Source organism: Eucalyptus grandis, chromosome 7 (assembly GCF_016545825.1).
Source record: "Eucalyptus grandis isolate ANBG69807.140 chromosome 7, ASM1654582v1, whole genome shotgun sequence".
Classification (NCBI taxonomy): domain Eukaryota; kingdom Viridiplantae; phylum Streptophyta; class Magnoliopsida; order Myrtales; family Myrtaceae; genus Eucalyptus; species Eucalyptus grandis.
In genome coordinates, this window is record NC_052618.1 from 44,749,537 (window position 1) to 44,765,660 (window position 16,124).

The following is a 16,124-nucleotide window of genomic DNA, read 5'->3' on the forward strand; positions in this document are numbered from 1 at the left end:
GAGGTTCTACATAATTTCTGTTAAATAAAAATCAAATTTTGATAGGTAAACTCTGCCAAAAAAATCTGTAAATAAAATAAAAAGAATATTAGGTGGTTTCAAATCGTCACGTTAGCAACTTATGTGGCATGATTTTACCTATTAACATTCACCTAACTTTTGACACACGTCTAAGAGTAAATAAATAAGAAGTTGACATGGAAATGAAAGCAACTAACGTGAAATTTGTTTAAGCCAGATCTAGAAGGTGGTGGCGGACCGCTAAAATTTGCACGGCGGCGGTCAGCCATGGACGGCGGCTCGTCAACGTCAGTGCTTCTTCCTCTGAGTGCCCTCGTCCACAGTTTTCTGGATCGACGATGGCACCTCATTCATAGCCGGCTTCGTCTTCCTCTGTGTGTTCGTTCATCTTCCACTGCTTCGTCTTTTGTTCGTCTTCTTCTGCTATCTTATTGTTCACGTCCATGGTTGTTCGCCAGACATAGAAGAGCTGTCGTCGCCAGATTTGGAGGCACAATTTCAAATCTGGATCAGGGGCATTACTACCATATCCGGTCGATTTTGTGCTTCTGCAGTGGCCAAGGCTGCCTCTAGATCTGGCTTGCGAACTTCCAGATTTGGAGCCATGGCGTTAGATCTCCAAATCTGGCGACAGTGGCTTCTATGACCACGAGGAAAGGTGGTCGACTTGGCGAAAACGGAACTTCGAAGAGAATTCCATAGCAAAACAGCATATAAATATTGGGTTAATAACTTAATATCACAAAAAAAAATCTAAATTGATATATTTGTATAAATTTATCTCAAATTTGTACATTTTTGATAAACTTATCTCAAACCGATACATTTGTGACAAATTTACCCTACGTTAATTTCTTTTAAATAAGTTGAATGACACGTGACAATTGACTCATATATTAATTTGAGATTTTATTCTCAATTTTTCACAATTGTACTAGTTTTTGTGGTATTTTGTGAATTTTCAATTTAACGAAAGGTATATTTGTCATAAATGTATTAATTTGGAGTTTTGACAGTAAAAAAATTAGTTTGGCTTAAATTTGTCATAAGTGTAATAATTTAGAATTTTTTCTAGTTTAAAAATTAATTTGGGGTAAATTTGTCATAAATATACTAGGCTACTAGCTTGAGTTTTTTGTAATTTTAACCTTTTTTTAATTTTGCTTAGGATTAATACCATTAAAAAAAAAAAACTCAAATTTGTACATCTATGACAAATTTACCTATGACAAATTTACCCAAAATGAATTTGTTGACCGCCAAGAACTCCAAGCTTGTACACCCGTAACAAATTATTCAAAAACCCAGAATTGACATATTTGTGACAATTTACTTTTTGTTAGCTTCCGTTAAATTAATTCATGTTATGAAAAACTACTATAACAAATGGGGTAAAACTCAACTTGTTATATCCGTCAGCTGTCACATGTTATCCAATTTGGTATTTAACGATAAAATTGAATGAAAACTAATAGAAGATAAATTTATCGCAAATGTATTACTTTGAGGTTTTTTATGGTAAGCGAATTAGTTTGATACAAATTTGTTATACGTGTATCGACTTGAATTAGTTTGATACAAATTTGTTATACGTGTATTGACTTGAAGTTTTTGTGTTATTAACTCTTTTGTTTGTTCAATTCCATGTCAACGGGCATGTGCCAATCCATTAATGGACATGAGTAAAAAATGCACCGTCACATAAGTACCTGTTGTGGTGCCTCGTCACTCCATTTTAATGTAATCCTTTAGGTTAACAACTTGATAAACCCCAAACTGTTTTACCATGTTGTTAACCCAAACTAATTTATTCCAAATTATATTTTTTATTGCAAGAAATCTCGGGCTAGTACATTTGTGATAAATTTTTCATGAGTATATCGATTTAAGGTTTTTTGTAATCAAAAAATTAATTTAAAGTAAATTTATTGTGAATATACCAATTTGAAATTTTTCGTTGTATTAGCCCTAATTGTTTTGACTGCCTTTCTTTCTCTCGTTTTAAGCAAGAGAGTCCACGATTTCAAGATGCCCTCGGTGAGAGTCTTTATGAGTTGCTTTTGTTGATGTCATTTGTTCGATTGGAGGACATTTGCCACAGGGTAAATTCTCAAAACCTGCTGCTTGATCCATGTCGGGTGGTTCGACTTTCGGCCTAGTCCTATCTTGATTGCTTCGAAAGCCGTTTGGAGAAAAATGACTTAAAATTATGCAAAATATGGGCAGCAAGAACGAGCCTGAGAGGCGCACAGTACGAAGTGTGTCTAGCAAGATCTAAGGAATTTATACTAATACGACCTAATGTGTACTCTTTGCAATCTACAACCTGATAAGATCGAGCATGTTCTTTTGCTGTAACTTGGATGTTGAAGTTAATAGTTATGGTCTCGCACGGCCTTAAATATCAGCATATCAAATCCAAGTTTGTCTAGGATTGAGAAACGGTGGATTAACCATACCTTGGTGTCTTTCGAATTTCTCTCTACTGTTCTCGGGTTAAATGAGAAAGAAAGGAACAATTTGATGTTTTGAGTGCTAGTCCCGCACCCCAAAGAAGACAATGGAAGTTGCTTTGACCTTGTATGATAATATTGCTTGCTAGACAGCCAAATCTAAGAAAAGAATTGAGCTTAGACAAGCTCCGAATCGAATTTGAAAACTACTGAAACAGGGTGTCTTAAAATTAAACATTAACGGATCTTACTTAGGCGTGACAAACAAATGAGCCATAGCATGTGTGTGTTGTGAGAGCTATAGCCTTCTCTCGAAAGACTTTGTATAAATTATCATGGCACTATCTCTAATTCAAAATGAGATCCTAACTTGTAAAATTTTTCACAGCACACTGCATTTTTCGAATTGTATCCACATCAATTTTGATGTGATAAATGGCCTATCCAAGAAAGAGCTTCTTGGGAGGAGTTCGCTTCATGCCCCGCTTAGGTTTTACTTGGATTCTAAAGTGCGACACATTGCAATCGAAAAGTGAATAAAGTGGCTGATCGAGTTGCCAAAGTCCAACATAAGAAAAACCTCCTAATCGAACCTTATATCCTCCTCAAGCCAAGCCCTTTGGGCTTTGATTTGTTTTGAATCTGCATCTAATTAAGTCGTAAAAATTCGGTCCTATTTTGCTTGTGCTCAAAGTTTTATCAAAAAGGAAATCCGACCAAAAAGTATTTTTACCCAAAAAAAAAAAAAAATAAAACAGGAATCCGCCCGTTTTTATAAAAAAAGAGAAGCTTTTAACCACTGAATAGTTGCCCGCCACCCCACTAAAAAAATAAAAACCCTCCCAAAAACCCTATTCAAACCTCTCCCTCTCTTCCCAAAGTTCCAACCTTTTCCGCCATTCCCGAAATCCCCTCTCTTCCGGCGGCCCTCCCGGAGAGGGCGCGATTCCAGGGTTCTGCCCGGTCGCCGGCCGGCGCGCCTCGTTCTCGGCCCCTTTCCGCCGCCGCCGCCGCCGCCGCCGCTCGCAAGCAGGATGTCGTACGAAGAGGAGGTCTTGATGCGGGACGTCGCCAACGCCGGGATCGTCCTGAGCGACCGCATCGGCCGCGAGGCCGCTTCCCACACCGACCTCGAGGAAGCCCTCGAGGCCTCCAGATACGTCAGCCATCCTTACTCGACCCACCCCAGGGAGGTGCGTACTCTTCCGTCCTGTGAAAATCGGTGTTGGAGTGAGCCGTGGGTTGTTGGTGGTGACGAGAGTGGGGGGCCGGGTGAACTGGTATTAGAGAAAGCTTACGGGGAGGAGTAGCAGCTCTCGCGAGAGTGCCGACTTCGGCCGGGATTGGAGTCGTTGATTCGAAGTTACCCGCTCTTGGAAACTAGGTCGATTTTGGCCGTTTATCGTTTTCCTTCTCCTGAGGAGGTTCTCTGTGTGATTGTGCTCTCGCAATAAATCTTGTTGACGTTGAGGTGCTTTTGAATGGCTGGCAGATTTTATCTCGCCGATGGGTCGTTGTGCATTGGTTACTAGTCGTGCTATTCTCTTTTTGGGCGGTCAAAATTTGCGTCTTGAAATATGTTATATTTCAAAGGACCAGCTTTTATAGGATGAATAATTGAGGTACGGAGGAGTTACAAGTTTCCTCTTGGATGATGTTTTGCACTTTTATTGCAGTGGCCTCCTTTGGTAGAGGTATCGGAGACCTGGGAGTTACCACCTGTACTCATTGAAAGATATAATGCTGCTGGTGGGGAAGGAACAGCTTTATGTGGAATTTTTCCAGAAATACACAGGGCATGGGCATCGGTCGATAATTCTTTATTTCTTTGGCGGTTTGATCGGTGGTGGGTACACAATATCTTTCGACTTCAGACTCCTTCACTTTGACATCTGCAAGCTTTTTGCTCCTCTGAAATGTTCGTCTTTTCGGGTTTTTTATTTTTATTATATTGTCACTCAATCAGCCGATTGCGAGTTTTAACCACGCACAAGGATGTCAATTGTAGGCCATGAATCTTGCATCTTTTTTACGTATTGACTTGGGTTGATTTCATGTATGAAAGATGGGGTAATCATAGATGGTGTTTTCTAAGGTATGGTAGTAGATAGGCCCAAATATATTCATAGGAAAATACTCAATTTTGTTGATTCTGGAAAATCAGCTGAGACCATGTGCAACTCATGAAAGGAGGACATATGGCTACTTTTATTTCTAGTCCTTCATAGAGAACACCATGTTGCAATTTAACTGTGTCTTTTAATTAGGGTCCTCTTTTCTTAGAATACTTAAATTTGCCTAAATTTCAATAAAACATCTGACCTTGGGCTGCAAGTGCAACTAAAGCAGGGACTGTGAAATCCTCGAAAGAAGTGCAATGCTTCGGGAAAAAAGATTGGCTGCTTTCCTTATATTGTAAAGCTATCAATATTTGGGGAGATGATAGTACTCAATAATATCACACCATGTCAAGCAATGTCGGTAGTTAGGCTGGATTAGTTATTATCTTCTAGGCAGCCTACCTGATACAAGTACAGGCAGGCTGTATCTGTGGCTGGCATGGTTAGGCAGTTCATAGCTTAATTGATGTGATAATTTCATGAAGCATAGATTAGATAAATGTTTTTTTGCTGTGCTAAGACAAAGCTGAGAGAATTTGTTTGTACATTGTTTTGCAGAGCAAATGAAGTCCTTGTGATAATCATTGCGTCACAAAAACTATATAGCTATTTGTGTTTCTATAAACCTCCAAATATGTGAAGCTGTACTCGTGTTTTGTTCCTCTTTTTTTATTATTTTTTATTGATAGATTTGCTAGTCAAGTGATACATTATTCGCCTTTGATGGCACGGCAAATAGACTGCTTTAACTAAATGATTCCTTAGATATGCAAAATTTTGATCTAGCAATGGCCTGCATCCAAGGGATGGCACTGGAATATAATGTTAGTGGCTTGTGATTCAAATTAGAGTCATGACCCTTGGGAGAATTTGGAAGGCTTTTCAGAAGGCTTATTGTTTTAATTACTGTTTGATAATTTTCAGCCTGTTCTCCTTCTCTCATGTTCAGGGATGGTCAATGTCCTGAATTCAACGTTGAGGAACAAGCTATATGTGCTGTTGGCCTCTGTAAATCCAAACCTGGCATCTTTATTGAGGCCATCCAGTATCTATTGATTTTAGCCACGCCTCTTGAGGTAATTCAAATTTCTACTTTTGTCTCCTGTTACTAGATATGGCATTTTTTTTGTAAGATGTAATTTTCCATGAAAGGAAAGAAATATGTGTAATTTCTGTGCCCTAGCTTGAACCCAAACTTCATAGCTTTTACAGGTCTCTCATTGATTAGGATTTCTGTATGTGTTTTCTCACCATAATTATGATTTATTCTTTTTCTGTGCAAATTTATAATCTCTTATCAGATTCAATTTTCTGTCAGTTGATTCTTGTTGGAGTATGTAGCTCTGGAGGAGCTGATGGCACCGATCCATATTCTGAGGTCTCTCTACAGCTTCTGCCAGAATATACAATTCCATCTGATGGAGTTACCATGACATGGATCACCTGTACTGAGAAAGGTCGTATTTTCCTGGCTGGCCGTGATGGACACATTTACGAACTTTTATACACCACTGGTTCTGGCTGGCACAAACGCTGTCGAAAGGTTTGCGTTACTGCTGGTTTAGGTACCGTTATTTCAAGGTATTACTGCACATTTGTCCAACATTGATAATTTTTATGTTAGACAACTAATTTTGTCTGTCAAGTTGAAATTCTCTAGTGTGTTTGTGATTTTGCTTGTTCATAGATTTGAGAACTGGTTTCTCCTTTTCAGGTGGGTTGTTCCAAATGTATTTAAGTTTGCAGCAGTGGACCCTATTGTAGAAATGGTTTTCGATAATGAAAGACAAATTCTGTATGCACGGACAGAAGAAATGAAAGTGCAGGTTTTTGTTCTATTACCAAATGGAGATGGGCCATTGAAGAAAGTAACAGAAGAAAAAAATCTTATAAATCAGAGGGATGCACATTATGGAGCTAGACAATCAACTACTCAGAGAGCCTCAACTCGACCAGGAAAGCCCTCAATAGTTTCTATTTCGCCTTTATCAACGGTTGAATCAAAGTGGCTACACCTCGTTGCGGTATTATCAGATGGAAGACGAATGTACCTTTCAACTTCATCATCTAATGGAAACACTGGTAGTGTCGGTGGGCTGGGTGGATTTGACGCAAGCCATTATAAGCCAAGCTGCTTAAAAGTAGTAACATCTAGACCTTCCCCTCCTTTGGGGGTCAGTGGTGGCCTTTCCTTTGGAAACATATCTCTCTCAGCTAGATCTCCTAGTGAGGATCTCTCACTGAAGGTTGAATCTGCCTACTATTCCACAGGGACTCTTGTCCTTTCTGATTCATCATCACCCACTGTCTCTTCTCTTCTCATTGTGAACAAGGATTCAAGCACACAATCATCTTCATCAGGTGCATTAGGAACAAGTGTAAGAAGTTCTCGTGCATTACGGGAATCTGTTTCTTCCCTACCCATTGAAGGTCGAATGCTTTCTGTGGCAGATGTTCTACCCCACCAGATACCGCAGCCACTGTTCAGTCACTGTATTCAGAACTTGAGTTTTGTAGGATCGAAAATTCGGGGGAGTCCTCAGAAAAGATATCTGGGAAACTTTGGGCCAGAAGTGACCTTGCAATACAACACATATTGCCTAGGAGAAAAGTTGTTGTATTCAGCACAATGGGCTTGATGGAAGTTGTTTTTAACAGGCCTGTGGACATATTGAGAAGGTTGTTTGAGTCCAGCTCTCCGAGATCTGTTTTGGAAGACTTCTTCAACCGATTTGGAGCTGGTGAGGCAGCTGCAATGTGTCTGATACTAGCTGGCAGGATAGTTGATTCTGAAAATATTATTAGCAATGCTGTTGCTGAGAAGGCTGCCGAGTCTTTTGAGGATCCAAGACTTGTGGGAGTACCACAGCTTGAAGGTAGTGGTGGATTGTCCAATACAAGAACTGCCAGTGGGGGATTTAGCATGGGGCAGGTTGTACAAGAGGCTGAGCCTGTATTTTCTGGTGCCCATGAAGGGCTTTGCTTGTGCTCATCAAGGTTGCTGTATCCAGTGTGGGAGCTTCCTGTCATGATTAAGAAAGGGGGCTTTGGTTCCTCTGCTGATGTGCCGTCGGAAAGTGGTGTAATTGTCTGTAGACTTTCCTTTGGGGCTATGCAAATTCTCGAAAACAAGCTGCGTTCATTGGAGAAGTTTCTGAGGTCCAGAAGGGACCAGAGGAGGGGACTTTATGGGTGTGTGGCTGGTCTAGGAGACTGGACAGGCTCTATCTTGTATGGGACACATCCAGAATCAGGGGTCGGTGATAGGAGTCTTATGAGAAATTTATTTGGTTCTTACTCTCGGAATGTTGATTCTAATGGTAGTGCGACAGCCAATAAAAGGCAGCGGCTACCGTATAGTCCTGCAGAGTTGGCTGCTATGGAGGTTGGTTGATTTTGCCCGAGAAAACTGTAATATTTAGATCAGCTTTTCCTATTGCGATGCTCTTTTAGTTTATCGCCTTTTCATTTTCTTTGTCTGATAACACAGGTGCGAGCAATGGAATGCATCAGACAGTTGCTTCTCAGATCTAGTGAAGCGTTATTTTTGCTTCAGCTTCTTTCCCAACATCATTTAACACGCTTGGTTCAGGGATTTGATTCTAGTTTTCAGCAGTCCTTGGTTCAGCTAACCTTCCATCAACTGGTTTGCTCTGAGGAGGGCGACCGCATTGCCACAAGGCTTATATCTGTTCTAATGGAGGTAATGAGTAATTATATTGCTTATAATGAAGAAATTTTCTTCTTTTGCACAACTTTCTCCAATTTGTTAGGGTTTTTTTAAAAAGTGCCCCCAGGGCCCTGGTTAAGTTAACTAAGGGTGGAAATAACACTTTTCGAGAGGCCTTGAAAATCTGAATGTCACTTTAAGAAAGTTACATCGTATTGAAGATATTACATTTCCACGGCAATGCTCCACAAATGCCCTAGGGGCACTCTTTAACATTCTCCACTTTGTTTTTGTGATGGCTCTGCATGTTAATACTCCACTCTGAATTGAATGTAACTCGTGTGCCCAGAATTATACTGGTCCTGATGGTAGGGGAACAGTAGATGACATCAGTGCCAGATTGCGTGAGGGTTGTCCAAGTTACTTCAAAGAGTCCGATTACAAGTTTTTCTTGGCTGTGGAATGTCTTGAGAGAGCTGCTGTAACTTCAGACATTGAGGAGAGGGTGAACCTTGCAAGGGAGGCCTTCAATTCCTTGAGTAAAGTTCCAGAATCTGCTGACTTGCAAACCGTCTGCAAAAGATTTGAGGACTTAAGGTTAACTTCATAACCTTACCGCAGTTTTTTATTTTTTGTAGTTGTTGTTAAGCCATCAAATATAGAAACATAACATGAGAAAGTGATACAGATTTTATGAAGCTGTGGTGCGTTTGCCTTTAGAGAAGGCACAAGCTCTCGACCCCACTGGTGATGCTATGAATGACCAAGTTGATGCAGCAGTTCGTGAACATGCACTTGCTAAGCGGGAGCAATGCTATGAAATTATCATCAGTGCCCTGCGTTCTCTGAAAGGCGAGGCTTCACACAGAGAATTCGGTTCCCCTGTTAAGCCTGTTGCTGCACGGTCAATCCTTGATCAGGCTTCTCGGAAGAAATATATCTGCCAAATTGTTCAACTTGGAGTTCAGTCACCTGATCGATTATTTCATGAGTACCTGTATCGTGCTATGATCAATTTGGGCCTGGAAAATGAATTGTTGGAATATGGAGGCCCGGATTTGGTACCTTTTCTTCAGAGTGCAGGCCGGCAAACTATCCAAGAAGTAATCCTTTTCCTTGATCTCTTTTTTTCCTAATTCATTCACACAACAATCGAGTTCATTTTTCCTTCTGTGTGAATCAGCACATAGTGCATATAAGTTTTTGGTTCTCTCTTTCTTTCTTTCTTTCTTTTTCCCCCTTTTCTTTCATAATTTATGCTCTCTACTGTCTACTTTGAAGGTTCGAGCTGTTTCTGGGGTATTGTCAGCTACTTCTCCATCAGGTCAACTTGGTGGAGCTATCCAAAGTAATCAGGCAAAGTATTTTGATCTTCTTGCACGGTATTATGTCTCAAAGAGGCAGCATGTGCTTGCAGCTCATGTCTTGCTTAGACTGGCAGAGAGGCGATCAAACAATGCAGGGGATGCTCTGACTCTAGAGCAAAGGTTACTTTTATTGTGAATTCTTCTGTTTGGTTCTTTCTAGCTGCAAGCAAGCAGATTATGAGATGAATGGATCCTAAGGGTGCGTTTATTTCCAGGAAAAAAAAATTTGGAAAACATTTTCATAAAATGATTGCTTGTACTATAAAAAAGGAATGAACAAAAAATGTTTATATTGTTCATGAAAATGTTCAGCCATAAATAGTTCTCAATAATGAAAACATTTTTATTGACAAATTATTTAAGCAATACAAGAGATCATTTTTAGATAAATGTTTTTCAAGTTATTTGTTTTCTGTGAAACAAACAAAGCCTAAGTAACATTCCTTTTTAAGGATATTATTGCTTATAAGGATAATGTTGCTCAGCAAGTCCATGTGCAGACATGGTATGGTTACAGCTTGGCACATATGTAAATAAGATGATTATCCTAATGGTACTTTATATGTGAATTTTGAGGGTTTTCAAAGTCCAACACTTAAGAATGTAAAATGGGTCACATGGAAAGTTGGGATGCAAAGTGTAGTCATGCTCATAACGGAGGTGTAGCCTATCACTTTCCAAAATAATTAATGAGATATGCACTTTTTTCTGTCCAACCAATTCAATAAAGTGTCATTGGACTTGTCACTCATTGTAGAATTTAAACAGTACCTATAGGGTTGCCCCTTGACTGTGACGCATTGTAATATTGTCAAAATGGCAATTTTTTGCTCGTAAACTTGCACCAAGCATTTTTGAATTCATGGCAAAATAATAATAAAGGTGAACATTTAGAATGTCCTTCGAGGGCTGCCAGGTGATCCCTGCATGAAAAGAGGAAATTTGTGGGATTTGACACAAGTTAAAGTTGAGGCAGGTGGAATGAAGCTAAAGAAAAAGTTCAGGGTGTAATCTGCAATTTTGTCTATAGTTATCTGCAATAGAAGCTGGGACCTCTTGGTTTCAAGCACCTTAGATTGCTGAAGCTAAGATGCTCTCCAATTTCTTATACACCTGATATTTATGTTTTTGTGATTTACCTGGGCAGTTCACCTCAAGCAGCCTTCATTTAGCATTTTTTTTTCCTTGTCATCTGCATTTCAGCATTGAATAAGAGTTTTTACTGATTGTAATGATTAGCAGTCTTGCATCGCATTCTTTATTAATTTTTTTCTCCCAATTTGTCCACTCAGGTTTCAGTACCTCAGCAATGCAGTTTTACAGGCAAAGAATGCAAGTGCAAATGATGGCCTGCCAGGTTCTAACCAGACCTTTGACAGTGGACTGCTAGATTTGCTTGAGGGGAAACTCGCGGTTCTCCGATTTCAAATAAAGATTAAGGAGGAACTTGAGGCTATAGCTTCCAGGTTAGAAAGCTCGCAAGGCATGTCTGATTCTGCCCCAGCTGATGATGGCATGACCGAGGACATTACTTATGCTGGAGCTGCACGAGAGAAGGCCAGAGAGTTATCATTAGATATGAAGAGCATAACGGAGCTTTACAATGAATATGCAGTTCCATTTGAGCTTTGGGAGGTACACCTTTCTTAATATATTTTCTTATTGATCCAATTTCACTAGAAACAGTTGCAATATAATAGTCAATGAAGATGATCTACCTGCTCTATTGTCGCTGAGCATGCATAGATTTCATGCAATTGATTTTGAGGTGGGCATTTCTGCTGAAGGCAGGTTTTAGACTGGTGTAGAGCTCCTATCTCTTTCATGTCAATTTTGAGTAGATGAATTTTGTACATGATTTAAATATTTCATGGGGCACACTATTGATGCATACCCTAAATTGAGTTGATTATTAGTTGTGTCTCAATTTAGGCTATGCATCAATCATGAGAAAGTGAAGTCCTCTGTTTGAATTCACTGCAGCTCTGGCCTTTTCTATTAGTTAACCTGTTAATCTTCTTAATGCATGATCAATGCTTTGACAAATTCTGTTTCTCTTAGACTAGAACTAGTGAGAATCTCCTCTGTTCTCCCATGATCAGTGGTTTATGTCAGAATCTCCTCTGGTTCTCACTCATTGATTCAGTTATTTATGTTTTGAGATGGATAGAGGTGGGTTCTGGGACATAGTTTTATTGAGTGGCAAATCTGCCTGGTAACATTAAGCTATTGGATGCAGGTGTGAAAATGCTAAACTGGATTTGCTATTTGGGCTGTTTTATATAAGCTTGCAAGTTTGTAAGTTAACTGTAAGGGTTTAGGAGAGTGACTGACCCACTTGAGGCTGGCAAGAGAGCTGTATTGAGACTAAAGGCTTTGTTTTCTTTCCATGAAAGAATTGGGGGAAGTGTTCCCTTGGTAGGATGATTGGAATGACCCCTGTAAATTTTTAGCTCAAGAAGGCTGAGCAAAATTTGGCGAATGATATCTCTCCCTGGATGCATGAGTGGGAGAAAAGGAAGGCGCATAAAATGAATTTCTCAAATCTTCGTGAATAAGTCACCCATGGATGTTGACTTTTAATAAATAATCAGAAAATTGCCTAAGCAGATTTGTTGATTTTAGTTTGCTGAATTGGCAAGATTTCATTCCACTAGCTCTTAAGTCAGTCCAAAGAGCCAAACTGTTGAACCAATAGAAATTTGATTGACTATGATGAAGTTATCAAAATTCTTGTGTCAGATGAATCTTGGAATTGCTTTAGGATAGGTACACCTTCTCGGCACCTCCTATGCAAACTTGTTTGTGTGCAAATTCATTTGCTCATTAGATGAATAGAGAATCAGAGACATTGGTTTTGCAACCAACCTTAAATAGAATGCTTCAGGCTATTGACTTGTATATTCACAGGTTTGTCTGGAGATGTTGTACTTTGCAAACTATTCTGGCGATCCTGATAGCAGCATTGTAAGAGAAACCTGGGCCAGATTAATTGATCAAGCTATATCATGTGGTGGTATTGCTGAAGCTTGTTCAGTGCTGAAGAGGGTTGGTTCTCACATGTACCCTGGAGATGGAGCTGTTTTACCTTTGGACACTCTCTGCATCCACCTTGAGAAAGCTGCGTTGGTTAGTTTACTTAATTACTTGAACAGCTTGAATTTAGTCATATATGCGTTTGCTGTTTTACCTCTTTATGGAACCACCTATATTTGGAACCTTTTAGGTGGGAAAGGAGAGCTGGTTGATGGAATTGATCTTGTTTTGCTGCCTTTTTGTGATTGTACTCCTTTTGTACAGGAGAGATTGAATTCCGGAGTTGAATCTGTCGGGGATGAAGATGTTGCAAGGGCTCTTCTTGCTGCTTGCAAGGGTTCCACTGAGCCTGTTTTAAACACATATGATCAATTGCTTTCAAGTGGAGCTATTTTACCATCACCTAGCCTCAGGTTAAGGCTTCTTAGATCAGTGTTGGCAGTGCTTCGTGAATGGGCAATGTCTACATTTGCACAAAGAATGAATACAAGCATCACGGGAGCTTCATTAATTATGGGCTCCTACTCATTTGAGCAAACAGCGGTAATAAACCAGGGGGTTCGAGATAAGATTGCTAATGCTGCTAACAGGTTAGCATTTGTTTTTACTTTCTACTACCATGGCTTAAAATTTCATAAATGAAATCTATTATGGTAGTCCTTGTAATGCCAGTCTAGGAGGTGATTTAAATTTCAGTTTGTACTATCATAAGAAAGATAAAAATAAGAGAGAAACTGTCATGTTACCATACCTTAACTCCTTTTGTCAAACTTCATATGTAGCTGTTGCAACATGTATTATCATGGAACTATTGCTCAATCTGTGCAGATGGCTTCTTCATACTTTATACTGCTTGTACTACTGTCGACCTGTTCCTTCCCCTAATGGTCCTGGTCCTTTTTCTAACTTCTTTTGTGGGAGCCCATTAGTGATTGAAGGGGATAATACCCAAGGGAGACTTATCTCTTGTTTGGTTAATAAAATAGGAGGGAATGGGGAGATTGGAATTAACTAATACCCTTTGGCCCCAAATTCCATTTGCTCCAAAAGTTGGAGGATCCGTAAGGAACTTTTAATTCTAAGCTTTCCCCAAAACTATCTTTATCTTTGTTTACAAATGTGAACAAAACAAACCCTTTTAGTCAGATTACTTTGTTTCTCTCCACATTATTTCCCTTCAGTGCACATCCAAACAAGAGAAGGGAATTGAAGTTTTACTTCTTTTCCTTCCATTTCGTTTGTCTTCTCTTTCACAGATTTCCCTTCTAACTCAGATTACCAAACCAAGTTTAAGACTTTGGCATAGTGTTTGAAACAAATACAGTCTGGAACAATGTGTTTGTTAACTTAGACACCATTTTTTATATTTAGCAATCTTTATGAATCATAGAGATAGAGCTGCAACGGCCAGGAAATCTGATTATTGAACTGGTAATTTAGTCCCTTCATGTGTTAGATAAGTTCCAAGATTGAAATAGTTATGTAAATGGAACATTCAATATAATGCTTGAGGTTTTACTTTGTCTTGGTCTTTTTTCCTCCCTGTGCACTGTCCTTGAATGGGCATTGCACTTTTCAAACTTAGGCTATTTAACTGCAACTAATGTTTTGGGTGTGTAGTTGAAGCTGAAGAATTTGATTGAATGTTGAAGGGTCAGATAGATTCTTTCAAAACTTAAGCTTTAATTACATGAAATTAATGTCAAACTGTAACTTTGGCTTCCACCTGCACTTTTGAGGGGCAAAATGTAGTGTAGCAAAACAAAGGGGGAAACAGTAATTTGTCTATTGCATAGATTGTGATTCACCCTTTTATGTTGTAGTGCAATGGGGAGATTTTTAACTTCATTCCCTTTGCCTGTTCTACTTGTGACTAAGAAAGGGCTATGTTTGGAATAAAATGAGGCTAAGCGGTTCTCAGTTGTGCTTGCTGGTTGATTTTTGATACTTGAAGCGAGGAGAGCAGATGGGGGGTGGGGATTTTTTTTTTCCTGAGATATTGGGGAAGTTTAGAGACTGGAAGGGAAGACCGTTGCAGTGAGCGTAAATGAATTCCAAATTCTAATCAAGATATGGCATTCGGAATTGGAGGTTGCCTAGGAAAGTCAAAATAGATGAGTTGAAACTTACCCTTACCCCACCCCACAAAACACAATACCCCGGGAAAAGAAAGAAAAATTGCTTCATATCTCATGTGAATACATTCGGATGCGACACTATCAGAGACCATCCTAAGAGATGAGATTTGTCTTCTGCAACTTACTGAAATAGTTTATATTAACTCATGAAGTTCATCTTCCAACATTTTTCCTTATTCTGCAATCTCTGTTTTTTTTTTTTTGCTTTTGTTCTTGTGATTTCACATTTAGAAGTATTCTGATGCTTATGCTTGTAATGTCGTAAAAACAGGTACATGACTGAGGTTCGAAGGTTAGCCCTTCCACAGAGCCAAACGGAGCCGGTTTATCAAGGTTTTAGAGAACTCGAAGAATCTCTCATGAGACCCTTTTCCTTTGATCGACTTTGATTGTTTCGATGTCCATCTTGTAACAATTAGTTTTCTGCTCGGGTGTCGAAATGTAATTGTAATCTTATTGTAGCTAGCTAACGATCCCAATAAATCCTTACCATGAGTAGCTTTTTCTGAGGACTAGGTGAGCGTACTTCTGGAGCATGTACGGAATGTTTCTGTAGGTCTTTCTTCCATTTGATCAGTGAAAAGAGTTCATTCAAAATGCCCCCTTGTCCCGGGGAGACGGCATCGCAATTACACGGGCCCGTAAATGCAGTTTCCAATTTCCTCTTTGATGGCCAGTCATACTCGATTCACACGCTTGCTTTTTGCACGAACTTAAGAGTGGCGGTGCGAGGGACTGATTCCACCAATCACGATAGGCGTGTGCAACACCTCGCGCATGCCTTCTGGATTAATGTCCCTTTATCCTTGAGAGAGGAATTGTGAATATATGGAGCACCAATTTGCACAAACAGGCAAATCTTAAGCAAGATCACTTCACCTTCTAGGGACGCCAATATTCTTTAGAGATTCCCCTGGCTTTCCACGTTGAGAATGTGCTTCTCGTGTGCTCTGTCATCGCATGAGGCCGTCCTTATACTGAACAATAATCAAATCGTTAGGTTCAAGAATTCTGACTTTCAAGCTAATTCTAGAAAGTGATGGCAGGCTGTCTGAAGTCCTATAGATACGAGAAGATGTCTTACTTTCATTTACAATATAGTGCTAAAGAGAGGAGTTTGGCATTTTGATGATTGAATATGTCGGTTTAAGCCTAAAAGAAAAGGGTTGATTTTATAATTCTAAAAATTGGATTGTGTGGATAGCCTGTGCCCTCTAGAAATGCATATTTCATTGTCATCTCGAAAAATCAATGCTTTTCGAAGGTGATAGATACGATCAGATAAGTTGTAGAAAATTGAATAAGTTTCAGCAGGTTTT

At 39.5% G+C, this 16,124-nt stretch overlaps 1 protein-coding gene across 1 annotated transcript; it reads left to right on the forward strand.

Annotated features, from left to right (window-relative positions):
- Positions 1-3,308: 3,308 nt before the first annotated feature.
- LOC104453659 (nuclear pore complex protein NUP155) lies at positions 3,309-15,434 on the forward strand. Its single transcript, XM_010068270.3, is given in 14 exon segments — positions 3,309-3,667; positions 4,151-4,320; positions 5,544-5,670; positions 5,913-6,175; positions 6,309-7,054; positions 7,057-7,979; positions 8,085-8,297; positions 8,614-8,861; positions 8,953-9,367; positions 9,546-9,751; positions 10,924-11,266; positions 12,542-12,760; positions 12,932-13,257; positions 15,077-15,434. Coding segments are annotated over 14 exon segments (4,476 nt in total). The 5' UTR covers positions 3,309-3,508; the 3' UTR covers positions 15,195-15,434.
- Positions 15,435-16,124: the final 690 nt, after the last annotated feature.